This window comes from Sordaria macrospora, chromosome 2, assembly GCF_033870435.1.
Source record: "Sordaria macrospora chromosome 2, complete sequence".
Taxonomy (NCBI): Eukaryota; Fungi; Ascomycota; class Sordariomycetes; order Sordariales; family Sordariaceae; genus Sordaria; species Sordaria macrospora.
Genome location: NC_089372.1, coordinates 5,378,205 through 5,404,498, shown reverse-complemented (window position 1 = coordinate 5,404,498; position 26,294 = coordinate 5,378,205). Strand labels below are relative to the sequence as shown.

At 50.9% G+C, this 26,294-nt stretch overlaps 11 protein-coding genes and 1 non-coding gene across 12 annotated transcripts; 6 read left to right on the top strand and 6 right to left on the bottom strand.

Moving 5' to 3' along the window:
• Positions 1-239: 239 nt before the first annotated feature.
• On the top strand, positions 240-1,630 carry SMAC4_05046 (uncharacterized protein; the record flags this gene model as incomplete). Its single annotated transcript, XM_003346740.1, has 2 exons — positions 240-576; positions 657-1,630. 2 exons carry the CDS (start codon positions 240-242, stop codon positions 1,628-1,630), a joined length of 1,311 nt encoding a protein of 436 aa, XP_003346788.1.
• Positions 1,631-2,977: 1,347 nt separating this feature from the next.
• SMAC4_12904 (uncharacterized protein) lies at positions 2,978-4,103 on the top strand (the record flags this gene model as incomplete). The annotated part of the gene is made up of 2 exons (XM_066091147.1): positions 2,978-3,086; positions 3,166-4,103. 2 exons carry the CDS (start codon positions 2,978-2,980, stop codon positions 4,101-4,103), a joined length of 1,047 nt encoding a protein of 348 aa, XP_065946274.1.
• A 661-nt stretch (positions 4,104-4,764) lies between these two features.
• On the top strand, positions 4,765-5,511 carry SMAC4_13318 (uncharacterized protein; the record flags this gene model as incomplete). The annotated part of the gene is made up of 1 exon (XM_066091372.1): positions 4,765-5,511. One exon carries the CDS (start codon positions 4,765-4,767, stop codon positions 5,509-5,511), a length of 747 nt encoding a protein of 248 aa, XP_065946273.1.
• A 426-nt stretch (positions 5,512-5,937) lies between these two features.
• On the bottom strand, positions 5,938-6,936 carry SMAC4_05045 (uncharacterized protein; the record flags this gene model as incomplete). Its single annotated transcript, XM_003346739.3, has 1 exon — positions 5,938-6,936. One exon carries the CDS (start codon positions 6,934-6,936, stop codon positions 5,938-5,940), a length of 999 nt encoding a protein of 332 aa, XP_003346787.3.
• Positions 6,937-7,669: 733 nt separating this feature from the next.
• Positions 7,670-10,485, bottom strand: SMAC4_05044 (uncharacterized protein; the record flags this gene model as incomplete). Its single annotated transcript, XM_003346737.2, has 3 exons — positions 7,670-8,606; positions 8,672-10,338; positions 10,398-10,485. The coding sequence occupies 3 exons, from the start codon at positions 10,483-10,485 to the stop codon at positions 7,800-7,802; spliced, it is 2,562 nt and encodes an 853-aa protein (XP_003346785.2). The 3' UTR covers positions 7,670-7,799.
• Positions 10,486-11,096: 611 nt separating this feature from the next.
• Positions 11,097-11,453, bottom strand: SMAC4_05042 (uncharacterized protein; the record flags this gene model as incomplete). Its single annotated transcript, XM_003346736.1, has 1 exon — positions 11,097-11,453. One exon carries the CDS (start codon positions 11,451-11,453, stop codon positions 11,097-11,099), a length of 357 nt encoding a protein of 118 aa, XP_003346784.1.
• A 536-nt stretch (positions 11,454-11,989) lies between these two features.
• On the bottom strand, positions 11,990-14,168 carry SMAC4_05041 (uncharacterized protein). The gene is made up of 3 exons (XM_003346735.2): positions 13,621-14,168; positions 12,477-13,544; positions 11,990-12,404 (listed from the first exon to the last, which is right to left on the bottom strand). The coding sequence occupies exons 1-2, from the start codon at positions 13,923-13,925 to the stop codon at positions 12,479-12,481; spliced, it is 1,371 nt and encodes a 456-aa protein (XP_003346783.1). The 5' UTR covers positions 13,926-14,168; the 3' UTR covers positions 11,990-12,404; positions 12,477-12,478.
• Positions 14,169-14,454: 286 nt separating this feature from the next.
• Positions 14,455-14,526, top strand: SMAC4_13317. Its single transcript has one exon. It is a non-coding gene; the product is annotated as a tRNA-Trp (tRNA).
• Positions 14,527-16,215: 1,689 nt separating this feature from the next.
• On the bottom strand, positions 16,216-17,264 carry SMAC4_09733 (uncharacterized protein; the record flags this gene model as incomplete). Its single annotated transcript, XM_003342949.1, has 2 exons — positions 16,216-16,891; positions 16,939-17,264. The coding sequence occupies 2 exons, from the start codon at positions 17,262-17,264 to the stop codon at positions 16,216-16,218; spliced, it is 1,002 nt and encodes a 333-aa protein (XP_003342997.1).
• A 153-nt stretch (positions 17,265-17,417) lies between these two features.
• SMAC4_09732 (uncharacterized protein) lies at positions 17,418-19,127 on the bottom strand (the record flags this gene model as incomplete). The annotated part of the gene is made up of 2 exons (XM_003342948.1): positions 17,418-17,652; positions 18,556-19,127. The coding sequence occupies 2 exons, from the start codon at positions 19,125-19,127 to the stop codon at positions 17,418-17,420; spliced, it is 807 nt and encodes a 268-aa protein (XP_003342996.1).
• A 3,597-nt stretch (positions 19,128-22,724) lies between these two features.
• SMAC4_13316 (uncharacterized protein) lies at positions 22,725-23,067 on the top strand (the record flags this gene model as incomplete). The annotated part of the gene is made up of 2 exons (XM_066091371.1): positions 22,725-22,945; positions 22,989-23,067. The coding sequence occupies 2 exons, from the start codon at positions 22,725-22,727 to the stop codon at positions 23,065-23,067; spliced, it is 300 nt and encodes a 99-aa protein (XP_065946272.1).
• Positions 23,068-24,756: 1,689 nt separating this feature from the next.
• SMAC4_13315 (uncharacterized protein) lies at positions 24,757-24,927 on the top strand (the record flags this gene model as incomplete). Its single annotated transcript, XM_066091370.1, has 1 exon — positions 24,757-24,927. One exon carries the CDS (start codon positions 24,757-24,759, stop codon positions 24,925-24,927), a length of 171 nt encoding a protein of 56 aa, XP_065946271.1.
• Between the last annotated feature and the right edge of the window lie 1,367 nt (positions 24,928-26,294).

Here is a 26,294-nt window from a genome sequence, read left to right as displayed (position 1 = left end):
ACCTCCCGCACTGCAGGAGCGTCCACTTATCCCCTGAGGAGCCGCCTGTTCAGGGTGGCACTAGTTGCTCTCTACAGCACGGTAGTGGACGCGACATGATTGCAGGTGTTCCTGGATGAATTGTTCCCCGACCGCCCGCCTACCGCCCTTGACATCGAATTCCGCCCGCCGCCCCGTCGTCGCCAACTCCCGTCGACCTGCACTTTTCAATCGCCTTTTCTCCCCGACGACCCTTCACGATGCTCTCTGGGATCCTCATCTTCAACCAAAAGGGCGAGAACCTCATCTTCCGAGCCTTCCGCAATGACTGCCGGCCACGACTGGCGGACGTGTTCCGCATCCAGGTCATCAGCAACGCCCAGGTCCGATCCCCTATCCTGACCCTCGGCAGCACCACCTTCAGCCATGTCAAGCATGAGAACATCTACCTGGTCGCCATCACCCGTAGTAACGCCAATGCCGCCCTGGTCTTCGAGTTTCTCTACCGCTTGATCGCCTTGGGGCGCGGCTACTTTGGCAAGTTTGACGAGGAGGCCGTCAAGAACAACTTTGTCCTAGTCTACGAGCTCCTGGATGGTATGGCCCCCGTATGCCCCTTTAGTGTTTCTTAGCAGACGGTTTGGAATTAGCCGACTAATCTGAACTCTGTGTCACAGAAATCATCGACTTCGGATACCCCCAAAACACCGAGACCGACACACTCAAGATGTACATCACAACCGAAGGCGTCAAATCCGAACGAGCGGTCGAAGATAGCGCCAAGATCACCATGCAAGCCACGGGCGCTTTATCCTGGCGCAAGGCCGACGTCAAGTACCGCAAGAACGAAGCCTTCGTGGACGTGATCGAGGACGTGAACCTGCTCATGAGCGCAACGGGTTCCGTCCTGCGCGCCGACGTCAACGGCCAGATCATCATGCGCGCCTACCTCAGCGGCACGCCCGAGTGCAAGTTCGGACTTAACGACCGCCTCCTTCTCGACCAGGACGGCCTCATGAGCCTGCCCAGCGGCAACAGGATGGGGAGCAAGGCGACCAAGGCCGCTGCTGGAAGCGTCACGCTCGAGGACTGCCAGTTCCACCAGTGCGTCAAGCTGGGCAAGTTCGACAGCGACCGCATCATCAGCTTCATCCCGCCCGACGGCGAGTTCGAGCTGATGCGGTACCGCGCGACCGAGAACGTCAACCTTCCCTTCAAAGTGCACGCCATTGTCAACGAGGTGGGCAAGACCAAGGTGGAATACAGCATCGGTGTGCGCGCCAACTTTGGGTCCAAGTTGTTTGCGACCAATGTCGTGGTGAAGATCCCCACGCCGCTCAACACGGCGAGGATCACGGAGCGCTGCACCCAGGGCAAGGCCAAGTACGAGCCGTCCGAGAACGTGATTGTGTGGAAGATTGGTCGCTTTGCTGGACAGAGCGAATTTGTGCTGAGCGCCGAGGCCGAGCTCACGAGCATGACGAACCAGAAGGCTTGGAGCAGGCCGCCACTCAGCATGAACTTTAGCTTGCTGATGTTTACCAGCTCTGGCTTGCTGGTTCGCTATCTCAAGGTGTTTGAGAAGAGCAACTACTCGAGTGTGAAGTGGGTGAGGTATATGACAAGGGCGGGGAGCTACGAGATTAGGTAAGTTGCTGTCCTCTTATTCCTCTTCGGTTTCTTTGTCGGCACAAATGTTGTTTGCTAACATGGGCATCCTCACAGGTTCTAAATAATTGTATAATATATAATGGCGTGCGCCACCGACTACAAACCGGCCGGTTAATCCACGGGCGCATCCTACTACCTACGGCATATAATAGCACGGCGTCTGGGCGTTATTAGTTACACGAAGGGAAGCATGGGCCGATCGATACCAGAGTAATAAAAGCAAATTACACAACGAGCATGATCCAAAAAGAGGAACAAAGGTCACAGCAACGTTACGACAGAAGAACGACGGGAAGCCTTTGGCCAGTGTCTGGTACAGGCACGATAATACGTGGCACGCCTGGCAGTAGGCTATAGGTGATAGGGCCGTGCGATTTGGAGACCTCAACTCCCAGAGATAGGATGTGTCGCCGATTAGCTTTGTATGAAGATACCATTGCTATTGGTGAAGGGGGTGATCTGGAACAACGCCACGAGTATGGTCGCCCAGTGATGGAAGGCGGCACGGTAAACATGCTTCGAATTTATTTCCTTGTCTTCCTGTTATGCGATCAAGCATGGTTAGATCAGGGTTGTGCTCACATAGTGACAGGTCGCTCGGGAGGCTTGGTATCGATGACTTTTGACTGGATGCGGGGCCATCTTCGCACGCAAGGCCCTGCGAACGAACGTCTTGATTCCAGACTTTTCTACGCCTTTTGTCCTTTGAGCCGTGGCTTTTTCTTGTGGCTCTGGTGTTGAATCTTCTCGCTTGGTCTTTGCTCTCAAGGGAGCACTTTAGGAGATATATATCCGGTCTTACGGACACAATGCAGCCCTGCCAGCTTGTCAGTGTCAGTGTTAGTGTCAACCATCATCGTTTCTGACTCGATGGTTTTTGTCGTTCCAAGCTTCCATCGTGTGACGAAAGACAGACTGTTGTTTTGTCCACTCTCGGTCTGAGCGCTTGCGTCTCGTCTGTGTGTTATAAACCAAGCCAACGGATGTACCCAGTATGACGCCGAAAGGACGAAGCGTACATGGTCTCAAATCCACTCTCACGGGTACCAGGACCGGTCGGGTGGGTAGAAAAGGTGAGGAAGCCGGTCACTTTCCGCGGTGTCGATGGGTTGGTTTGGCATTCTGCATGTCTCGAATTGGACCATGTTTCCTACGATTTCTTTTAGTGTTTGCTGAAGACTTCGTGCGCCGTTGTCGTCATTGCTGAGTGTCTGGAGACATCAAGCAGTTCCTCATTGTCGAAAACATTTGCATCCTTCTCTCTCTTTTTCCCGGGTCTCTTTCGTTCCCCTTGGCTCTTGCCAGTCTTGCCTTGTTTGAGACAAGGATGGACAACAATATGTTGGGCGTCCTGTTGCCGCGGCTGCTCTTGGTCCTTTCGGCAGTGGTTGCGTTTGCTGCAGCACAGTCAGGGTCAGATTGTAATCCACTCAAGAGTAAGTTTCTCCGGATATTTCCATGAAATACTTTTCGGAGTATACGGCTGACGTAAGGGGGTGTTGTGTCGTATCACAGCCTCTGGCTGCCCTCCGGACAAAGGTCTCACCAACAGTCCATATGGTGTGGACTTCACCAAAGGAACAACCGATTGGGCCTCTTGGACGTCCGTGGGCACCGGTTCGGTCTTATACGACTCCCACGGTGCCGCCCTCACGATTGCCAAGAAGGGAGACGCACCCACCATCGCCACCAACTGGTATATCTTCTTCGGTCGTGTCGAGGTGCTCATGCGTGCGGCTCCGGGGACGGGTATCGTCAGCAGCGTGGTGCTCGCGAGCGATGACGGAGACGAGGTCGACTGGGAAATACTCGGCGGCAACAACGACGAGGTGCAGACCAACTACTTTGGCAAGGGGAACCTGACGCTGTTCAACCGCGGTGGAAAGACTCCCGTGCACAATGTGCAAGGAACGACATACAGCTATGCCATTGACTGGCAGATTGATCAGTTGACGTGGTACGTTGATGGGCAGGCAGTTCGCACGCTCAAAAAGGAGGATGCCGTGGGAGGGCTGAACTATCCGCAGACGCCCATGAAGCTGAAAATAGGGTCGTGGGCTGGAGGGGATCCGGATAATGCGCCGGGGACAATTGCGTGGGCAGGAGGCGTGACGGACTACACCAAGGGGCCGTTCACGATGTATGTCGAGAAGGTGTCGGTGACGAATCAGTACGCGGCCACGAGCTATTCGTATGGCGATATGTCGGGGAGCTGGGATAGCATTGTCCTGAAGAAGGATGGTGCCGCTGAAGGGACTCAGAGCAAAGAGGATGATATGGTTGATAGTGCCGTCATGGAGGATGATGGAACGACTGGGGTTGCCTCTGCCGCCAACTCGTCCGCGTCGAGCCCGAGTACATCGTCTGCCACGGGAAGAGGGGATGGTCACGTCGGATGTCTGTTGAGTGTTTGGTTGGCGCTCCTTCCTGTGGTAGTGTATTTCGCTCTTTGAACCCTCATCGGTACCTACCTTCCGGGTCAGAAAAAGATAGGATCAAATACGGAAGGAACCCTTTTTCCTGGTTGTACCAGCAACTTTTGTCGCTCCTTCCATTTTTCAACCGGCGTTCTCTGGCTGGCACGGACCATCACCGCCTCTTCATTTGTTGCTCGCTTTTTGTTTGTCGCGTCCGGGTTCTTTCCCGGCGACAAAGCATCTTCTTTATTTCCTCTCTCCTCTTCCATCTCCGTCACCCACCAACCTTTCCTTCCTCTTCAGCCGATTCACAAGCAACCACCAGTGCACGCGCAACATACGAAGGCCACATCAAAATCACGAAGCGCGTCGCGGAACTTGACCAGGTGATCGTCTTCCTTTTGTCACGAATACTTCAAGCTGTCACATCACTTTTGCTAACGCCCGCGCGACAGACTTCCCCCGCCTTCCCATCATCGTACTACCGAACATATCAACCAAGCAAGTTCTTAGAGGCAACAAGTAGTCGAGTGACTATCAACAGCCAGATAATTTTCGACACCTTGCCATTTTCCCTTCAAGCTGTTCTTACACCAACCTCACTTCCCCTTGCTCTGTTACGTCTACTCCCGTCAAGCGACTGGCATACAACACGAAGACTGGACAGGAAACCGAAACTATGGACAATTCCCCCAACATGCCCAACATGACTATCGATTTCACAAAGGGATTCATCGCGCTCGTCTGCGTCGTCCTGTACCTCCTGGCGTACCTGGCCCGCCTTGTCGACAACTTCAAGAAAGGTGTTCTCCTCCAAGCTCCGCCCCTTCCCCTGCCCCCTTTCCTCAAGGGCCCCGAGGATCTCGAGCTCTGGGACATGTTTCTCATGACCTACCTCGACTTCTACGGTTTGTCGTCCTATCTCAAGGACGATGTTCGCGAACCCTTGATCGGACCCGGCAGGGACGACTGGAAGAAGCAGAGAGCCAGAGTCAACTACATCCTGCTCAATACCATTGCCGACCCTGACGTAATCGTCACGCTGAAGCTGTACAACTGGGACATCAAGGAGGAGAACCCCAAGGTCACCTATGATCTGGTCAAGCGCGTCTTCGCCCAAAAGACCGGCAGCGTCCACTGCGGAAAACTCTTCAGCGACTTTGTTGCTCTCAGAAGAGACCAGTGCGCCTCCATGGGCGACTATCTTCAGCGCCTCCAGTCCGTCAAGGATCAGCTGACTGAGGAGGGCTGGAGCTTTGATTCCGACTTCGGCGTCACCGCTGTGCTTGATGGATCCGGACTGAAGGAAGACTACCCGGCCTTGCACGCCAAGCTAGTCGAGGAATGGACTATCAACCGCCTTACCTGGGAGGATCTCATAAAGGATCTTAGGACCATCAACTTCCAGGAGCGCACAAAGGACAAAAAGCGCTCGCTTGTCTGATGGCTTTTCTCGGGTCAGCTTCACAAGGTCGTCGAAGCCTCCACGGCTTCTCTACTGGATTCTGATTTCGGGATAGGATCGTGGTCAGTCGGCTTTTTTGCCGACATACATTGTTTGCTTTTGGCTCTTGACAAGGTTTTTTTGAGAACAGTACCGGGCTCCCTGAAGGTCACAAGACCCTAGCCATGCCATCGCAACAGGACATGGTCTACTCTCTATCCCGAGCTTTCATGTTGGTTGGCATTCATTGTGCATTTCTTATCAAGTACCTGCCTTCTACCGGGGGCTTGTCTCATAATACAACCACGTCTTCTGCTCATGTTTTCTTTACCCATGGCCCCCCATCACAGTTGTGGGATCTCTAGCTAGTGCTAGGGTAGTGCGATGAGTCACTCCTCTCATTTGTCATCATATTGTACTATGCGCTCACTCGATCAGTTCCTCTTTGTTTGTTGCGTCCACGAGAAGTTTCCTCCACCGGCTCACGTGTACTCGTCCGTCTTTCATTACTGCCAACACATGTCTCTCTGGCTCGTCCAGCACCGCCACTTCGTTGAATGGGTTGACGTTGAGGATAAGCATGTCCGCAGCATATCCTGGTTTGAGCTGGCCGAGAAACGACTCCTGTCCCAACATCTTTGCCGCATTTACAGTAGCTGACTGCAAAACTTGCTTGCTCTTTAGGATGACCGAACGGATGCCAAACTCCTTCGACTGCTCTCTCGTCAAAGGTCCCAAAAGATCAGAGCCATAACACATGTTGACTCCTGCCTTCTCCGCAATTGTGAGTGACATTAATCCCTGACGAAGCACCTCTTCGTTCTTTCGCTGATTTTCTGGCGGCAGAAAGCCGGCATACTCATCTGATGCCATCGCGTCATACGTTACTAACGTTGGCGTTAGCCAGATTCCCTTTTCAGCCATATACCGCGCCGTCGCTTCGTCAATAAGGTTCCCGTGTTCGATACCCTTGACACCATTGTCAACAGCATGGCGGATTGCTTTGGGCGTGTATGCATGGGCAGTCACGTAGGTTCCGTAGCTCTCTGCTACATCGCAGATGGCCCGGACCTCGGCAGCCGTGAATTGCGTGTTGGTCAACCGATCCGTGGGAGAGGCAACGCCGCCTCCGACCATAATCTTGATGAAATCCGCTCCTGTCCTCAGCTGCTCTCGCGCCGCACGAATGCACTCCGGTACTCCGTCACAGACCACAGCCAGTTGGCCCGCTGAGCCCGCACAACAGCCTACTTGGTTTCCGTGGTCGTGGGCGCCGCGGAGGTCGCCATGGCCACCTGTCTGAGACAGAGCCCGATTGCAGATAAAGAGCCGTGGGCCAGGAAAAACGCCCTCTTCAAGAGCCTCCTTCAAGGCAAGCGTGGCACCACCCGTGTCACGAACAGTGGTGAAACCCCTGCTAAGCATCTGCGAGCAGACGAAGGGTTGACGAAGAAGGGAAATAGCAGGATCAGAAATGGCCGCGGCGGAAGAGAGACTGAGTTCCCCTGGTACGGCACTGACATGGACATGGCAGTCGATAAGCCCGGGACATAGAAACTTGCCGTCGAGGTCAATTTCTGTTACTGGTTCCAAGTCATCTTCGCGCCGTAGATGATGAGCGAGGCCGGCAATTCTGGGATCGTTCTTCTCGACTAGCTTGATCACGCCATCTGCGACCTTGACGTTGACGTTGGAGATGATGACCCCTTGAGCGGTATCCACAAGATTGGCTCTTTTGAAGAGATACGTCTTCCTTGGTGGCGGTTTCCATGGCTTGGTGACGGTTTCTGGGATCCCTCCGAAGGCCGAGCTCCATGTTGCTTCGGATCGACTCATCGTGACAGGTATGGAAGCTATTGGCTGCTCTACGGTCGGAGAGTGATGGCCGTGGAATAATGATGGGATTCTCATAGTACTCTTTCTGGACGACACGAGCGCCTCAATGAGATGCTGTCCTTGGGGACTTCAAGGCTTTTAACAAATACAGATATGGTCAAGAAGCGGGGTTGTAGCCGCGGTAGAAGAAAATACCTGCATAGGTACATCTACCTGCAGTATTGATGGGTCAGCCACCAATCACGGCAGAGATAGGCCCTGAGATTAGTGGAGTACAGGATGACGCCTTCTCGCTGTGTGATTACTGTGATATGATCATGTACGATGCATCGGAGACTTCACACAAGGTACGTAACTTCCAAGATCATCTTTGGAGAGAAAAAACTGCTCAAAACGCTCACTGTTGGATTCCAGTAACCGCAGATCTAACTATCACCAGCTGACGGATGGTCTCAAACTCCAATTCCGCACCCGTTCGTAACCCCCTTGGGCATCTCCTTAGTCTGACATCCATCATCCATCTCAATGGCAGAGCCCCCCGCATCACTTCCGCCCTCCCCAGTCGGAGCCTGTACCTCCTGTTTCTTCTTGCTGGCCAGCTCGTCTTGTTGCTTCACGGGAGCTGGCGGGTAAATCGGCTCTCCAAACGAGCCACCCGTATGACTCGGTCCGCCAGGAAGCTCATAAAAAGGAGGGAAATCATCCGGCACCTTCATTGATTGAAGAAGAGGCAGTTGCTCGCCACCATATGTCGACTCCCTGAAGCCGTTGAATCTGACCTTCCAGGTCGTCGGGAACGGGATCATCTCGTCCCATTTGGGGGTCATGTACGTGTCCGTCGCGGGGCATCGCAGTCTGCCGAGATTGTAAGTCTCCCTCAGTTCCTTGGCCGTCAACTTCTTGGGTTCTTTGGCTTCTGCAACCTTGACCTCTGCGACCTTGACCTCTGCATTCTTGGCCCTCACTTGGGGGTTGATGTGTCGGATACGCTGTGGTGCCATGAAGTTGGTGTATGTCACGTATGACGAGTCGAGGGCGATCTTCTTCAGTTGGCCTTGGGTATCGTGGCCACGTCTGAGGTCCTTGATCTGAGCTAGGGCTTTAATCATGGCGGTCAAACTGTTCGCGGCGAGGTGTCTGGGGTGGTATCTAACGAACCTCTCGGTGAAGCTGGAGTGGTAGGAGAGGTATTTGGTTTCCCAGGGTGCTGGCATGCCAGTGGCTGAGACATCATCCTTGTGCTTCCGGTCACCGCGGTTCTAAGTCGAGTTAAGTGTTAGTAACGCCGTTTCTTCCTGGGGTTTTCGGGGTGATGAGAACTTACAATGTCGCAGATGATCAGCTCATCTTTCTTCACGGCCAAACTGGTACCCTGCACCACACAATCCTTGGCCGCCTTGCGTAGAATGGGTAGCTTCACGCTCTTCCTCTGTTCCTTCAAAACGATCTTCTTGATATCGTCAAAGGTGTTGGTCGGCACACCCCTAAACTCCGCCAGCGCAAGGTTTTGGATATGGAGCCAATCGCAACTCTGCTCCGCTGAAGCTCCCGGCTTCTTTTTCTCGGCTGCCAGTGTGTACCGGTCAGTAAGGAATGAGTTCAGAACCGACGTGAAGGCCAGAACCAAGTTATACGAGCTATCTAGAGCAATCAGCAACAGAATTGCCGCCGCCTTACCAGCATCGCCCTTCTGCTCTTGCAAGACCTGTTCGGAAACCTTGAATCCCAGCTCGCTCATCGGGTTCTTGTCGCCGGCTGCCGACTTCCAGAACCATGATCCCACGCTCTGGAGCGCCCGTGTGAGACGGAACTTGTTCGCCTCGGCAACATTCCCCTCGTTGAGCGTCAGTTCAAAGAGGAATTCCATCGAGTCCTTGAACACCTTGCGCCGTTTCGGGATTTTGGTCTCGTCGGCGTTGTACGAGAAGTAGACATGGCAGTTGGTGATGTGCTGGTAGATTTCGTTCTCGGAGTACTTCGCATCAAGGCTCCTCTCCGACTTTACGAGATGCCCGAAACCAAGGAAGTCGGCAACATACCGAGTGACGACGGGGATGGCGAAGTCTCTGGTGACATCGAGCTGGTAGACCGGATCAACCTTTGACTTTTCTTGCCCCGGCTTCATCACAACGGATACACGCCTGATGATATCTCTCATGAGGGTGGTGAAGTATGTCATCAACTGGTGGGTATCGGTGTCGATTTCTTCGCGGTGTCCGTCATCCGGCTTTTTATCACCATCTCTCCTTTTGCCCTTTTTGCGCGGGGCCAGAACCTCGGCGACTTTGGCGGGGAGAATATCGGTCTCAAGGCGGACTGGGTGAACGATGTTGTCCGTATGGTCATCCAGAACTGCCATGATTTGCGCAGGATCAGTGAGAATCTTGGGGTCAACAGGCTTCCGAGGGTTTGAGGCCGAAGTGTCAGGTGTGATGGCGAAGTCTTTGCCGTAGCCTTGCGCCGCTGCGTACTCGGCGTTCTTCTGGGCTGTATAGAAGGGGTGGAAGAAGCGAACCGAGTTGGTTGGGAACCACTCCGGGAACGATCGCTGCAGAAGTCGATGGAATACGGAGCTCTTGAGCACATCGTTATCTGGGGTTGCCTCCTTCATACCCCAAGAGGTGAGCGAGTTCGTGTTCCAGTCAACGGTGTAGAACCGATCCGACCGGACGAGGGTGATGGCATCGGAGAAAATGGCAGCCCACAACGCCGAATCGACATCACTCGGTCCTGGATCCGCATTCTGACTCGCGTCCGACTCGCAGAAGATACCGGGATAAAGCTCGACCTTATCGGGGTGCTCATAGAGATCACGGAGTGCATTCTGGACCTCAACACAGCCTGAGATGCTCTCGAACGATTCGTGACGCTTCATTCCGAAGAACTCACGGAAGTCGTTCAGCGTGCCGACTCCCCACTTGCGCGCCTGGATGATGCCCAAGACCTCGACGGCTTTCAAGGACCGAGGTACGTTCGTAGGCCCGTAGTTCGCTTTTCCAATCCACGTTAGCGTATGACCAGTAACCAGGATTGACAGTGTGTGCACTTACAGATTGGCTCGTCCATCACCTTGGTAAGGTGTTCGATCGTTTGCTCATCCTTGAACAGTCTGGTAATTGGGTCTCGCCTGAAGGCCATCTTCTCTCTGATGGAAGCCCATCAGTGCCCGGAGGTAGTCGTGAATGGAGACTTGTATGTAGATGCCGCATGTGATCAGCCGAGCCGTGTGAAAGAGGTCATCATCCAGCTTCTTCCAGGCTGCGTCACAGCCGTCATAGAATGCTTTGACTTCCTTTTCGTCTGGCTGGGCCCTGTAAGATGAATACATGGAGAGCTTTCGATGCATGGTCGTACTCATCGGTGGCAATCCGGCCGTTGCTCTCGAAGGCCTGGTTGGCATGCTTGAACCTCTCCAAAGCTTGCTGGTAGTCCGTGTCGTCCTTCAGTTTATCTTTAACAAAGTAACTGACAGCGGCCAGGAACTTAGCCTCCTGATACTTCCTGGGGACTGAAAAGCGGCCGTTTTCGTTGATGCGCCGAAGTTGCGTGGCCGCGTAGTTATGGTACCGGTTGTACATGACCAGCATGATACAAACACCCGGCGGTTGACGAAGCAGTCTGTCCTCTGCGAAGGTGTCTGGCTTAAGCAGGCCAAGACCATAATTGTCATCACGAACCTTGCGCTGCATCTCCTTGGTGAAGCCGTACAGAGGTGACAGATCGAGATATGACGACGTATCAGAGATGCTCTAGTCATTATCATTGGTGCGGAAGATGTCGTGGATGATGATAGTGGCATGGTAGATGAGCATGCTCGACAAGCCTGACTGACTTGGACGGCCGTTTTCCTCTCTTGCCATCAACCGGTCGAAAAGATCCCCCAGATCGGGCAAGGCTCCGAGTGGATGGGTCTTTGCAGGCACGGTTTTGGCATAAGGAGCTCCAGCTTGGCCCAGGTGTGGGTTCATCGCGCTGTTGAACTTGCCATCGGCGGTCCGGTACTTGAAAGCGTTGCCCAAGTAACTCAGAGGCGGGTGCAACATGCGGTCGTACTTGATCTTGACTTGCTCTTCAATGAACTCGTTCCTGACACTGTCGTTCGACATGGAAGCTATCAGCGATGCACCAGCCTTGATGTCGAGGCCGTTTCCTTTGAGATAGTTCGTCACGACTGCGGCCATGCTGGGTACGTTCTTAAGCTCCATAATTCTCCCTGTCCAGTTACTTCAGAGGCTCGTTTCGGAATTGGGGATGGCCCGAGGATTTAAAGGGTTTAAGTCCATCCTGACCAGACTGGGGAGTTGGTTGTCCACTTTCAATATACCTAGAGTCGCAAATACGACATGACACCAACAAGCATTGTCCCACAAAGCCCACCTACTGTGTAGGAAGTGCATTTACAACACATTCATCGTCATACATGTGCCCTTATCGTATCAGGCTAGAACACCGTTTCCGGGTATTCAGGTCTGCGCCAGCCGTTGACGCCAGCGATCTCCATGGCTAAACTTCCATTGGCTTGGTTGCACTCAGCAGTTCCGATCTCAGCTTGCAAGATCTCGCCAACAAGCCAATTACTGAGCATTGTAACACTCCTCATTCGGTGCAAGTTGCCGATAGTCTGCAGTTTCCACAGTGCTGTTGTTGTGTTGGCAGCCACGGCATTGTCAATGGTCAAGGAAAAGCGTTGAAGAAAGATTGATTGACAGCGCGTACCCATATCTGGATCTATTCAGATCTCAACTCGATATCTAGAACTATTGGACTAAGTGGCCGGCTGAAGTCTAGCCCGAAGCTCTAGAGTGGGTCTCTCTTCCTCAAACTTAGTCGGAAACGATAGGCAAAGAGCGCAAGCTATTGACAAGCTGAACCTGCAGTCAAAACGCAAAGTCCGTTGAAGTGTGGCAGTTGTGATATCTAAAGGGTCCTCAAGGTCCTCAGGCTCAGGGTTGTACACAGGTGGCGACAGCTTTGACATGTCGACGTCCCATTTGGGAAAAGAAAAGGAAAATAGACCTAAGGCTCTAGAGCCATGCGCCAAGAAATATTGGGCACGCCTAATCACATGTCAGTATAGGCGATCCTAGTGGAATGAGAAACAACAAATCCAGAAATGATTGCCGAAATACCTTTAATGGATACCAGGAGACGTTTCCGATTTATTCCCCTTGCTGCCATGGAGCCATGGGATCGTCCCCGAAGGCCTGTTGTTCTCGTCGAGAAAGTCCAAGACCTGCGCATTCACGTTGGCCGGGACAAGAAAGGCTCGATAGATCAGTTTTAATCCCCCTGTGCGTGGCAGGACATGCCGATCTGCAAACCAGTCATACCAATGGTTCCAGGCCTCCGTGCGAGTAAACATCATTGACGCCTTCACAGCCTGTTGGACCACCGGGTACCTTTCTTTTTGGTATAAGCCGAAGGCCGCTTCGATCTTCCTTTTACTGATCGGCACACCAGGGTTGGTCTCGTTGTTCATCAGCGCCCGGAGCTTGTTGGTAAGCACAACGACGTCTTGCACTCCCGTGTTCCACCCTTGGCCCGTATTGTAAGTCTGCTTGTTAACAGCGTCGCCGACCAGGACAATGCGGTCATGATGGAAGTGTTGAATCAGACCTTCATGGAGATCAGTCAGATAGCAAGACGTCCGCGTTTGGTAAAGGTCGTTGAGTGTAAGCGTGGATGTGCAATGGGCATGGCCAACCTCCTCCATGAAGCTCTCCAGATCTTTCTCGGTGTACCGTCGTCGTTCCCTTGTTGGCTTGGGCAGCTTCTGACTGAACATGAACCATGTCTTCTCCGAGCCGGCAAGCAGGAGCGACGAGATTCCGCTCCCATGCATATGCCACTCATCGCGGGGGCTGATTCCTGGTGGCGGGCTGACCGTATGCCCGAACACACACCGATACGTCGCGACAAACGGCTTCTCCTCATTCACGGCTGCCTTTGGCGACTCTTGCAGTGTGATGCGACGCATGCAATCGCGCACCTTGCTGTGGGCTCCGTCCGCTCCGACCACAATGCTGCCTCTCTCCAGGCTTCCGTCGGTACACCGGACCACGACCCCCTCCTCGGTCGTCTCGATGGTTTCTACTTCTTTGCCGGGGAATAGATGCTGTCTGATCTCTTCAGGAAGAGCACCGTACAGCAACTGCATCAGCTCGGGTCGATGCACAATAACCCATCCTGTTCCATGGCTAGAGGTACATCACCAGTCGTTATTAGCTATATCTTGTCCATGTATGCCTCAGTTGCTCGCTTTCTTTGACCTACAATTCTTTGCACCACGCATCAGTGTCAACAGTCGAAAATGGCTGCCCGTCATTTGTTACCACCGTTCCGGGGTGCATGTGAGTCCCGATTGCCTCCACTGCCTCAAGCAGCCCCAGCTGAGCCAAGAGCCGCAAAGTGTTGGGCATGACGCCGATTCCGGCACCTGCAGCTTCAGGCACAGCAAGGGCATTTTGGCGTTCGAGGACCACAAAATCTACGCCAGCTCGGTAGAAGGTATGCGCTGCCATCAGTCCAACCGGACCACCGCCAACAATGATGGCACGGAAAGGATGTGAGGTCGTCATTGCAAGATCGTGTTCTTGATGGGTTTTGTTACCTTACTGTGGGGTGCACCGTACATGATACCTACCCCTTGGGATGGGTTTAGGCAGCTTTTATAATCGACAGAATGTTGGACATTGGTCGGCTAGATAACCGAATTGGTTCAGTCTGTGTCGCCGGTCATGCTTCGCAAACATGTGAGACGCCCCATTTGATCAATTCTAAGATATTCTTATAAGTTACCTCAGGTGGGAGAAGTGTGGGACGCTGACTGCAGAAACATTGTTGCAGATCAGTAAGCACGCAGCGGACTTGTCATGAGGTTATGGGCAGGGCGCGCCCTATTGGGGGTAGTTGTGGCTACAAGCACGCCATTGTATTTCCACTTCCGGGTTGTATCGTCTTCCTTATGTGATCGCGTGCATCGTCTTCGCGTGGGGGTTCGGCGGCATCGGCAACAGATGGGAGATAGGACAACGAATAAAATTGGTCGTACATTGAACAGGTTATGTGCCTTTCTAGACTAACAGACAAAGGACTTCAGATATCTTCGGCCTCATGGCGCAACGGTAGCGCGTTCGACTCCAGATCGAAAGGTTATCCGTTCAAATCGGGTTGGGGTCAGCTTATTTTTTTTTCGTTTTGTCTTTTTTTGGCCTAGAGATTATTAGTATAAGCGTAGCCGTGTTCCTGACAATTTCCACGAAAATCGCTTCTTTCCATATTTCTATCAGGATGGCAGAGGTAGATAGCTAAGGTAATTGTAATAAGAGTAGTTTACGTAGGAGAAATTAAAGTGGGAGTTAATATGAGGTGTATTATTAGCCGAACCGATACTCTAATAATCTCTTATAAACCGCTATTTATAGTAGTTTTCTACAAAATTAGTAGTAGCTGAGTTTAGAATAGCACCGACGAATTCTAACGCTACCCTATAACGTTACGTCCCATTCTTTTCGGCGTACTTCAGAGAATAACCAGTGCTTAATACTCTTAACCCCTATAATAGATCTTTTAAAACTTAATACAACCTCCTCTTTTTTAAGTTTTTATCTCAAAAACTTGAGCTCCTCCGCGCCGCCTCTCCAACTCTATACCTACCGTCCGTAGCTATTATAAAAGCTGTACTCCGGAATAGCCGTTCCAGCGTTATGTTACGAACCATGAGCGAGGGACACGGGCCAACCAAGCCACCGGTACACAACAGCCACATGAAGGCTGGGCAGTGTAACTATGACAAGGAAGGAAGGCTCATGAAGGTAGGCCAGGCTCATAAAGGCGAGCCAGGCTCACGAAGATGAGCCAGCCCATAGGCAGTGAGCCAGCACTAAGGGGCTCACGTGTACGTGGACATCCGGAAACAAATATCTCGCAGAGGGCGAGCAGGTATATGTCATGGGGCTGGCGCCTAGGGGTGTTTGCCTGGCTTGAACTCCATGTAGGCCAGGCCTGCCCTCCGACCGGGTGCACTCCTGGGGTGCGCCGCACGAACCACATTTTTGACCTTGGCGTTTCTAGCACCTTCGATATCCGCACCTCTCTTGTGTATTTAGCTGTAAGCTCCATGCCATACTGGCACAGACTTCCCTTTTCCTCTTTGTTGAATATTATCACTTTCACCAAGGCCTACTTGCTTGTATACCTTGTAGAACCCTTACAGTATAAAGGGACTACGGGAAAACTCAGATTGTCAGATAGTTCGACAGTAGTCAATAGATCATTATCACCGGGACCAGTATTACGAACATACTTGTTGTGAACCTTTTGGCTTCACCGAACAGCACTGATAGTTACTACCTTCAGCTATCTCATTTAGGCAGATTAGACTGCCGTTTGTCACACGTTAACTAAGCTTCAGTTTTATTCTTTTTACTATTTCTCGCCCGCCGCCTTCCTTCCAAATCGCCTCCTTTATTACGACGCACCAGCTCACGTAGTTCCGTATCGCGTAGTTAGGTACAAATGAATAAATAACTAAAGCTAAAGAAGAAAAGAGGGAGAGATTGAGAGCTGGGCTCTAAAGTGCATCCTTATATGGGATGAGCCCAGATCTGCCAGTCTATACCGCCTTCCTTATCCAATCTAATACATCAGAGTTGCGGGATCCATATTGTCACACTATCCTCCCTCCCGAATTGAGGCTCAGCCCCAGAGCCGAAAAGAGAAATGAAAATGAAAAGAAAAAATTTCGTCACAGACAAGAATCGAACACTTCCTCCAACGTCCTCCTACTTCTTCCTTACCACTGCTCTCCTTTTAAAACCAACTCGTGATCCTTCGGCTGGCTTGTCGTTGTCGCCATGGTCTAACTTGTCACCCGTCAACCATTGGGTTAGCCGTTTGAGGGGGTCCTGGCATCATATGGTTCGCGTCGTGATATTCCTTCAAGAGCTCTGCTGAGTTGACAAAGTTGCTCGTTGGCCAGAACTCTGGGTCGGGGTCCCAACCTTTCCATTCCACCTGGTATTCCAACTTTCCTCTGGTGACCTTTGATGTAACCACTTTCAAGACTTCCCACTCCTCCTGATCACCATTGACCAACTCGCCAGCTGGATTTTCGTTACCTTGTCCAGGCAGTGGGTTGTCGGCACACTTCCTCAGACGGTCAGCATGATAAACGGTTGCTCCTCTCCATCCTTCAGGAACCTCCAGCTCATAAGAGTATCCTCTCATGGCCTTGATCCTATAAGGGATACGTGTTTGTCTCCAATCGAGTTTGTCACTAGGACGGTCCGTTATCCAACCTCTTTTGATGATAAAGACACGGTCTCCAACACCGAAGTCTGGTTCTCTTCTCTGCTTGTTGGCCTGTGTGGTTTGCTGCCGTTGGGCCTTGTTGATGGCGTAACGTGCTGTGGCATGAAACGTCTTCAACCGGTCAATCAGTTGGTGAGCCTCTTGTCGATTGATCTCCATCTTGGGCGGCTTCGGTTCCACGCGGTCCTCCCAATCCAGCACACCAGGCATGGGGAAGCCCATGATAACCTCCCTGGGGGACAGTCCATCCAGACTATCATGGGGTAGGCTCATTTGAACCGCGTCCAGTGCTGGGATAACTCGGACCAGTCGTCCTGATTGTGGTTGATGTATGGTCTCAACCGTTGGTCAATGTATTGGTGAAGATTCTCGACGCGGCCCGCGGTCTGGGGATGGCCTGATGTAGCCAGCTTCCACTTGACGTTTAACAGCGACGCCGCTTCCTGCATCATTTGGGATACAAACTGTGGACCGCGGTCACTAATGACCTCATCTGGGAAACCGAAGACGCGGTAGGGTCCGCGGTAGTAGAGGACAGCGGCGTCCCTTGCGGTAACCTTGTCTTTACAAGGGAAACTCCAGCTGGCCTTCGTGAATCGATCCATTATTACCATAATCATATTGTAACCGTGTCGATCTTTGGGCATCGACTTGAAATCGATTACCAGTGATTTGAAAGCACGACAGTCCTCTTTCAATGGGATCGAGTGCATCAAGCCGGGAGTCTTGTCTCTGGGAGCCTTGGATGCCTTGCAAGTTCAGCAGTTATTGATATAACGATCCACGTCTTCCGCCATGCCTGCCCACCAGTATCGCTTGTAAACTATTCGTTTGGTCTTGTTCCGACCAGGGTGGGCCGACGTGACGGGGCAATGTGCCGCCTCGATGAGCTTGGTGCGCAAGTTCTCGTCTTCTGGGACTACCAGCTTGTAATCCTTTGTCAGTAGTCCGTCTTTCAACATAAAGGGGGAGTCGTCTGACTTCGCCTTTTCCCTGTAGATTGATAGTGAATTAGCTGAGCGGTTCGCTTGGAGAATCTGGTCCACCAGGTCATGGCTGACTTCCAGTTCTGCGATCTGGATTTCTTACTCCCCGTCTAGAGCAAAAACCCCCGACCCGGACGACGAGCCACTGCCATTCGTAGAGGTGCTTGGTCTCCCGGGGTCAGGAGGCCTGGAATAAAAGTGGAAACACACAGAAAGGATTAGGGTTTTTCCAGCCCACGGCCACGCGAGCGCCTGACCTAAGAGGCTTTTTTCCCGCACTTATGTAGCTATGCCCAGCCGCCGTCGCGGGCACGACTTATTATCTAGTATTGGTAGAACGTAGTCGAAAAATTCATTCATTCATTCATTCATCGAGACAGTGGCGGGGGCGGAACGAACCCTTCGCTGGGCTTTGCGACTAGGACGACTGCAGGGGTACAAGCTGGCAGTGAAGATCGAACAAGCCAAGGAAACAGAAGAGCTACTAGGGAATTCAGATTGATCTTTGATTCTGGACAGCGGGAGTACGGTCGGGGAACCACGCAGCGGAATCAAAGATCGGGCCTCGGGAATGACGGTAAGGTTATACCGAGAGGAAGATAAACATCGAAGGCACGGCGTCGACACGGCGTCGTTGCAACAGAGAAGCGGAGGGCTTTCATCCGGCTACGGTACGGTTTTTCCCACCGACTAAGAACGGAAGCAGTACCGCATACCCACTGGGTAGACTATGTAAATAATAATAATAATAATAATGAATTTTTCGACCTAGTTCTACCAATCTATGATAATGGGTCGTGCCCGCGACGGCGGCTGGGCATAGGTACATTAATCGGGGAAAACCCACGGGCACCTTCCCGGGGGTGGAAAACCCTGTTGTTTCTATCTACTGGCGACCGGTTCCCCTCACTCCCCTCCTTCCCCCTCCTCCTCCTCCATCTCCGTGTCCTCCTCCAGCCTTCCTACCGTTCGTCCGTCGTAGTTGATTCCTTCCAATTCGGCCGGTGCGTGTCCCGGCATTTCGAAGGGTAGTGGTTCGTCGTCTGGGTCCGGGGTCTCCGGCCTGATCGTTCTGATGCCGTAGATACTGCCGTCCGCCCTAGCGCGGGCGCCGGTGTATCCATCGGCCTTGAGGTTGTGTATCCTGTTTAGGTAAGTGGCGTAGTTTGAACCGAAGGCACTGGGAGTGTCTTTTGTTGCCAGTGGGTTCTTGTAGGCCACGAGTGGGCATAGTGAGAAGTGTCCTTTCTCGAGGGGTTCTCCGCAGAAGCAGTTCTTGTATGCTTCGGGGGGGTGGTTGAAACGGTCATGGTACGAGTGGAAGTCGTAGTGTCCGGTCTTTTCTCCTATCCACCTCGCGAGGTATGACCGCGGGAGGTCGAGGTAGGGGTTGTTGTGGTGCCAGGGGGTGTCCTGGAGGTATGGCGGTCTGTGGGTCTGCCAGTACAGGTCGGGGTCTGCTTCCGGGGGAAGTGTCTGCATGTGGGGGGCTTTGGGCGGGGCCTCCGCCCCCGGGTTCGACTATGTAAATAGTTTAGCGTGATAAGACAATATATGAATATATACAATCCCTTAAATAAAAATTATTGAATAGAAATCCAGCCACCCCCTTATTAGCCTCCGTCCAAGCCCATTACCCCAGTATGTTACCATATAATTGCTATAAATACCAACAATTTCAAAGAATTTAACAACATCTACAGTATCCAATTCAAAATACAATACCCCGCGTAAACATACTGTTACAAAACCTATTAAACCTCTCTTCCCTATCCAATAATAATATTAAATACAAAGTTTAATTGAAACGCTCATCCTTCTACCTGAAGGTGTTCAGGCGGGCCCACCAAAGGTGTCATGGAAATAATCCGCACCAAAGGTCGCAGCCGTGGCCCCGCTGAAGCTCCGAAACGAAAGTGGAAGGTGCGGCGGCTCTGTCTATACGGGTCCAAGGTGCAATTAACCCTACGTTTTGCCAACACGGGATCTGACCTAAATAGGGAATTAATGCATTGGTCAAGACACAGTCTAGATGGCAAGGATAGAAATTTGAACAGAATCCTTTGGCGTCAGAACCACGTCTTAACTGTCGAATGTATCAAAATTTAAAAAGTCGTCAGATTGATCGCCTCAATCCAGGGGTCATTCTGGTTATTATTTTATAGTGGTACGAGGTCTGGTTGTTGAACAGTACTTGAAGGAGTGGTTTTTGAAGATGCAACCGTGAATACAACCGTGGATGCGACCGTGGTAATTGGAAAGTTTTTGAGAATCGCCAAGTGAAATTGTTGAAGCAAAGATAAATGAAACCGTCAAGACTACAATAAAAAGGGCAACGATAAAAAAGGAGGCGATAACAAAAGAAAATTTCAAAATGGTGAAATTTTTTCTATAATTAATATCCCTGCGAACCCTAAGGGTAGGCTGAGTATCAAAATAATGGAAAAATGACGGCGGATATTTTGAATTTGGGTAAAAGTTAATCCGGCCTCCTGTTGAGGAGGAATTCCGATAGCAAAAAAAATGACGAATGATGAGTCTTTAAAATTTTAAATAGGGGTTTTTTTTTTCTTTTTTTTTATAAGAAAAAAGGGGGAGGGGGAGGTGGAAAGAAGAATGGGCGTTTTACTGGCTTCCTTAGGCTCTATCAGGCTAGCTCCACCTAAGGGACTACTATTTGTATTAAACCGTTAGTTACAATACTACGAAATTCGTGGAAATAATTGTAATCAACGACCTCTCGCCCTTTTTAACTGTAAAAATAGTAGCCGTAATCAATACTTTCTCAATCTTCAAAACTAATAACCTTTTGCGCCTGCTATTTGTAATCAGAATTAATATTAAACTAACATCCTCCCCCTCCTACTAACCGTAGTCGTAATTAATACTTCCCCTTTAATTGTAGTACTCAAAGCTCATAATACCTCCCCCCTCTCAATTGTAGTAATAACTGTAACTGATTCCCCCCTAAATACAAATCTCCCCCGAATATATTTTTCCTGGCACCCACTGTAGGTCGGTTGTTAGTGGCCGTGCTAGGATTACCCTATTTCTGGTGCAATAGATATCTGTGGCCTAACCCACCACTTTTGTATCATTTCGAAGTCGGGAAGATACATTCGAAATTACAATCACGACCACGACGGCGGCCTTTGGACAGTTCACCGCCGTCTCGGCCCCAGCCATAGCTTTTGAAACCGAGCTTTTCAAAGGCATCTTGAGAAGAAAGAACGCCAGAGAGACGACACTTGTCCAGGGGGGGGGGGGGGGGGGGGGGGGGGGGGGGGGGGGGGGAGCGACAACCACTCTTCGGAAACCTCCCCCTTAGAACGCCGCTTGCTGGACCCAAAACGGCTGAGCCGCATTCCAATCGGAATTCTCTTCTCAACCGCTTTTCGTTCAACATCGGAAAGGACGGCATTGACCTCGGATAATATACACTTTTCAAAACCTCCCAATGTCGGGGATAGCTTAGGAAAGGGGTCTTCCAAATGGTTTTTCAAAGCTGCACAGAAATGAGAGTTTTTAACGCAAAGCCACGCCATGGTCCGACTTGGCTGACCGATGCTTTTCCCCCGCACTTATATAGTATCTATGCCCAGCCGCCGTCGCGGGTACAACTTATTATTTAGTACTGGTAGAACTTGGTCGAAAAGTTTATCGTTCATTCATTCATACACGGGCTGCAGGCCCCCAGCAACCGAAAGGAGCTCATAAAGAACTCATAGAAATGTCTGAGCTCCTGAGATAAAACATTAGCTAGTAAATTAATAATCAGATTTCTATAATGCATAACAACGCGTTCGGTATCTAAAAAATCTATACTATTATTATCATTTTTATACTCGTGGGCCTACTTGTGGGCCTGCTCGTAAGCCCGCTTATAAACCTATTTGTAAGCCTGCTCGTAAATCCATTCGCAAGCTTATTCGTAAGCCTATTCGTAAAATCATGCCGGGGCGAGCGGACTAAAGGGTTTAAAAGGATTGCTATTGCTGTTTAAAAGATGAAAAAGGCGTTTTGTATCCCTACCGTTAGCAAGTATGTTAAAATCGTCATCAAAAAGACCATGAATCAAGCGTTCCTGTTTTTCTCATATAAAAACGCTAGTATAATCATTGCTAGTATTATCGTAAGTGAATTTGATAGGTTCGTTATTATCATGGGCAAAGGGCAACTCTCCCCTAAATAATCAACTCTCCCCCGAAAATATTTTTCTTGGCACTCTCTGTTAGTTGGTTGTTAGAGGCCAGGCCAAAATTACCCTGTTTTTGGTGCAACTGGTGCCTTAATGCTATCTATGGCCTAACCCACCACTTTTTCATCGTTTTGAATTCGGGAAGATACAATTCGAACGACAGTAACAACAACTACGGCGGCGGCCTTGGGAGAGTTCACCGCCGTCTCGTCCCTCACAGCTGATAGCTTTTGAAACCAAGCTCTTCAAAAGTACTTCGCAAATGAAAGAGCGCCGGAGAGATGACAGCTCGTCGGGGGGCGAGCGACAACCACTCTTCGAAACCTCCCCCTTAGAACGCCGCTTGCTGGACCCAAAACGGCTGGGCTGCATTCTAATTAAAATTTTCTTTTCGATCCATTTTCATTTCAACATCGGAAAGGAAAGGACGGCGATCTCCTTGGACAATATACACTTTTGGAACCTCACAATGCCAGGGACAGGAATAGGAAAATGAAGGCTTTTGGGGCCTAAGGGTTTTTCCAGCGCATGTCCACGCTAGGGTCCGACCTAGCTGACCTATGAGGCTTTTTTCCCGTTTTATGTACCTATGCCACGCCGCCGTCGCAGGCACGACTTATTATCTAGTATTGGTAGAACGTAGTCGAAAAATTCATTCATTCATTCATTTATTCCGGTAGCTGTCGCACGTCTCATGCCCTTCGGGAGGCGGAAGTAGAGGTTAAAAATAACAACAACAACCAAACAAAATTGCCTGGGCGCGCGCACTGAAGGCTGAGCTTGCCTCCCAAGGCCTGAAACCTTACGTCACCAAGAGTATTCCTGAGCCCAAAGTTAACGACAAAACCAAGGATGAAGACGAGAAGCGCCTTCACCAGTGGATGATGGATCGCGCTAAGGCGATGTCTATTATTCACTCTACCATTCGCGACGAGAAGGTCCAGAACGTTCTGTCTATCAACGGCTGGGACGAGGATAACGACGATCCAAAGTATCTATTCGATTTCATCAAGAACAGCATTTCCAGTGCACCAATGAGGCCAAGAGCGATGTTCTCGACGAGTACCAGACCATCAAGCGTGCCTCCTTCGCTACCTTGGAGGCCTTTCTTATGCGCTGTCATTCATTCATTCATGCGCTGGCAGTCTCTTCGCAAGCGTGTCAAGGACGTCGGCTACAAGATCGACGACACTGTCGAGCTTACCAACCTTTTCAATGCGGTGAAACACTCCTTTCCCAACGAGGCTTTATTGTGGGCCGCTGACATGAACAAGAACGAATTGATTACCATAACCTTCCTGGCGAGGCTCTCTACCCTGGCCAACACCCAGAAAAACTATACCAATATGGTTGCTGCGAAGGTCGAGGTTAAGACGAAGGATACCACGAAGGAGGTTAAGACTGAGACCAACGGAGATGAGCGTGTCGCCTGTGACGTCTGGCAAGAAGATCTACAAGAATTTGAAACATTTTCCATGTGGCCATCATCGCGTTCCCGGCACTCCCGACTGCTGGTGGTGCGATCTCTACAAGGCTCCTGATACCTGGATCAACAAGAAGAAGGCGATCGGTTGGCTCAAGAACACCGGAACCACGGCCGCCATCGCGGGCAACAACAGCAACATCAACAACCCGCCTACGATCGCTGGCGTCAACTCCAACCTGATCTTTGGCCTGGGAGGACTGTCGTTTGATGACAATCTTGAGGAGGATTTTCACTCGAGCTCCTGACAGGTGTAGAACCTATTCAGACAGATAGCGTTCAATATAACTTCGTCAAAGTCCAACAAGCTCCCGAGGCAACAAATGTGAATAGAGATACCGTGCTATTCGATAGCGGATGTGGATCCAATTTCTTCAACGATGTGAAATGGTTTACAGAGTTACAGCCACTCCCACGATCAATCAGTCACCAAGTCGGTAACGGCCAGATAACTAAATCATATCATATGGGTGTCGTGGAACTGAGTCTCCCCACCATATCTGGCAAACAGATTACGGTCGAGATCAGAGATGCGATTTTATCGCCATCAACACCAGTCAACCTTCTCACGACAACCGGGTTACTGGATGGTGGAATGGTTTGGTCCATGGAGACGAACAAGATCAAATTCAATAAGGGAAAATACATGGGAGAAGAGATACAATGCAACTGGATAGCCAACCTTCCAATCTTACCGACAATGGCACCGAGAGATATCGACGAGAGATATCAGGCCCAAGCACCAAGGCTTGCCTTATTAGCGTCTATCAACTACGATACGATGCATAAACGACTAATGCATGCAGGAAAAGAACAAGTCATAAAGGCTTGCCGTGACGCGGGTATTACCCTGTCAAATATCGGAAAAACGAATTGTGATGCGTGCCTTCAAAGTAAGGGAACCGGCATTGTCTACAAGGTGTCAAATCCAGTTGCGACGAGACCACTTGAGTGCGTAAGGATTGATACGTGGAGCCACAACGTTGCAGGTCACATGGGGATTAGGCACGTTGTGCACTTTGTCTGCATGATATCCGGTTTTCACTGGGTAAAGATGATAAGACGGAAGAGCGAGGGGTTGATAGCCATTAAGGAATGGAAGAGATGGGTTGAACTCCAGACCGGCCTGAAGGTAAAGGTTCTGGGGATGGATGGAGGCACAGAGTTTGGCTTTGGTACGAAGGAGTTCCAGAGCAGTGAAATCGTGGCTTGAGGACGACAAAAAGGGGTTGAATTCATAAAGACACCACCACACACCCCGTCGATGAACGGCGCACCAGAAAGAGCAGGAAGAGCGATGATGGAAAAATCAAGAGCGACAATAATCGAGCACGACATCCCTATCGTACTATGGCCTTTGGTCGTCGATGCGGTAGTCAGGGTCATGAACATACTTCCAATAAAATCCAACAAAGAGTACATCAGTCCTCATGAAGTTCTCAGCAGAGCAGCAGGCATCCCGAATCCGAAGCCCAGTATCCATCATTTCCGAACGTATTATTGCACGGCATATTACCATATCAAGAAAGAAAGAAGGGTATAAGGCGACAAATGGGCGGAGCATTCGAGACGAGGCCACTTCGTTGGTTATGCAGACTTGAATGGGAGGATCTTCTACATCTGGGACCCAGAATATCAACAACTGGTCAAAGCGAGTGCCGTAAGGTTCCTTGAAGATTCATCTATGAATGAATGAATTTTTCTACTACGTTCTACCAATACTAGATAATAAGTCGTGCCCGCGACGGCGGCTGGGCATAGGTACATAAGTGCGGGAAAAAAAAGCTTCTTAGGTCAGGCGCTCGCGTGGCCGTGGGCTGGAAAAACCCTAATCCTTTCTGTATGTAGTCAGTCAGAAGAGGAGAGGGCCGTCAAGCATAGTGTATTCTTCTCAGACCAGTCGATGGAGGAGGTGGATAAGGTTCTGCAGAGCAAAAAGGAAGTCTGGATTACAGCAAAACGTCCCAAACCCGAGGAGCTGATAAATGGACCAAGTGTTACGCCTGAGCCACATGGGTGGGTGACACAGAGGAGTCAAGGAAAAGAGAAAGCGGTTACCATGACGGATCAACAACAGGAGGAACACACGATTGATTCAATCTTAGGCCTTACCCCGACAAAACATATCTCAACACTTCCAACACCATCACCAAGTGTAACGCCAGCGCCAGAATTAGCTCAACAACCATCTCCAACAATAACAACACTACCTACGATACAAGAAGAACCCAAATCACCATCCCCGGCCCCATCGAAAACATCAGCAGAAACAACTTCCTCCGAGGAGGAGTCAACCCCGTCACCAGGCCCAACTCAACAACCTCTGGGTCCGGACCGAACCCCTCTAGGTTCGCGGGCTTCAACTCTAGGCCCGACATCAATTCCTCTAGGATCGTCGAGAGAAATCAAGGGTCCGAGGGAACAACAGAGCGTTCCGAGGTTGGAACTACAAGAACCCGGAACACAACCCCGAGTGTCCTGAAAAGCAACCCCGCAATATGCGAACCAAGATGTGATGACCTCAACTGAGCAAGACCAAGAGGATGACTTCCAGTATTTCGATGACGATGACGAGTTTGAGCCATTCGATAACTTGCCCTATATTAACCCTCATGATCTTGACGAAGAAGACCCTATCCCACCGAGGCAAAACCAGATCAGATCAGCATCCTCATCCTCATCCCCAGATCCAATCCAGGATACTCCGTCAAAACCACCAAGAATCACGCAACAACTAAAGTAACAACCGACCAAGAATCAGCACCCACGGAGCTAGAACACGCGACAACGGAGTCGGAGAAGGCGTTGCCGGAGTCGGAGGGGGGCTGTCAGCAGAGAAAGAACCGACAACGGACCAATCTACCGCATCCGCGGGGGCGGAGGTGACAAGAACGGGGAGACCGAGACGCCAGGCGGCACCGCAACCGGGTACGCTAACCGAAAAGCAAATCATCGTCGACAGCAACAA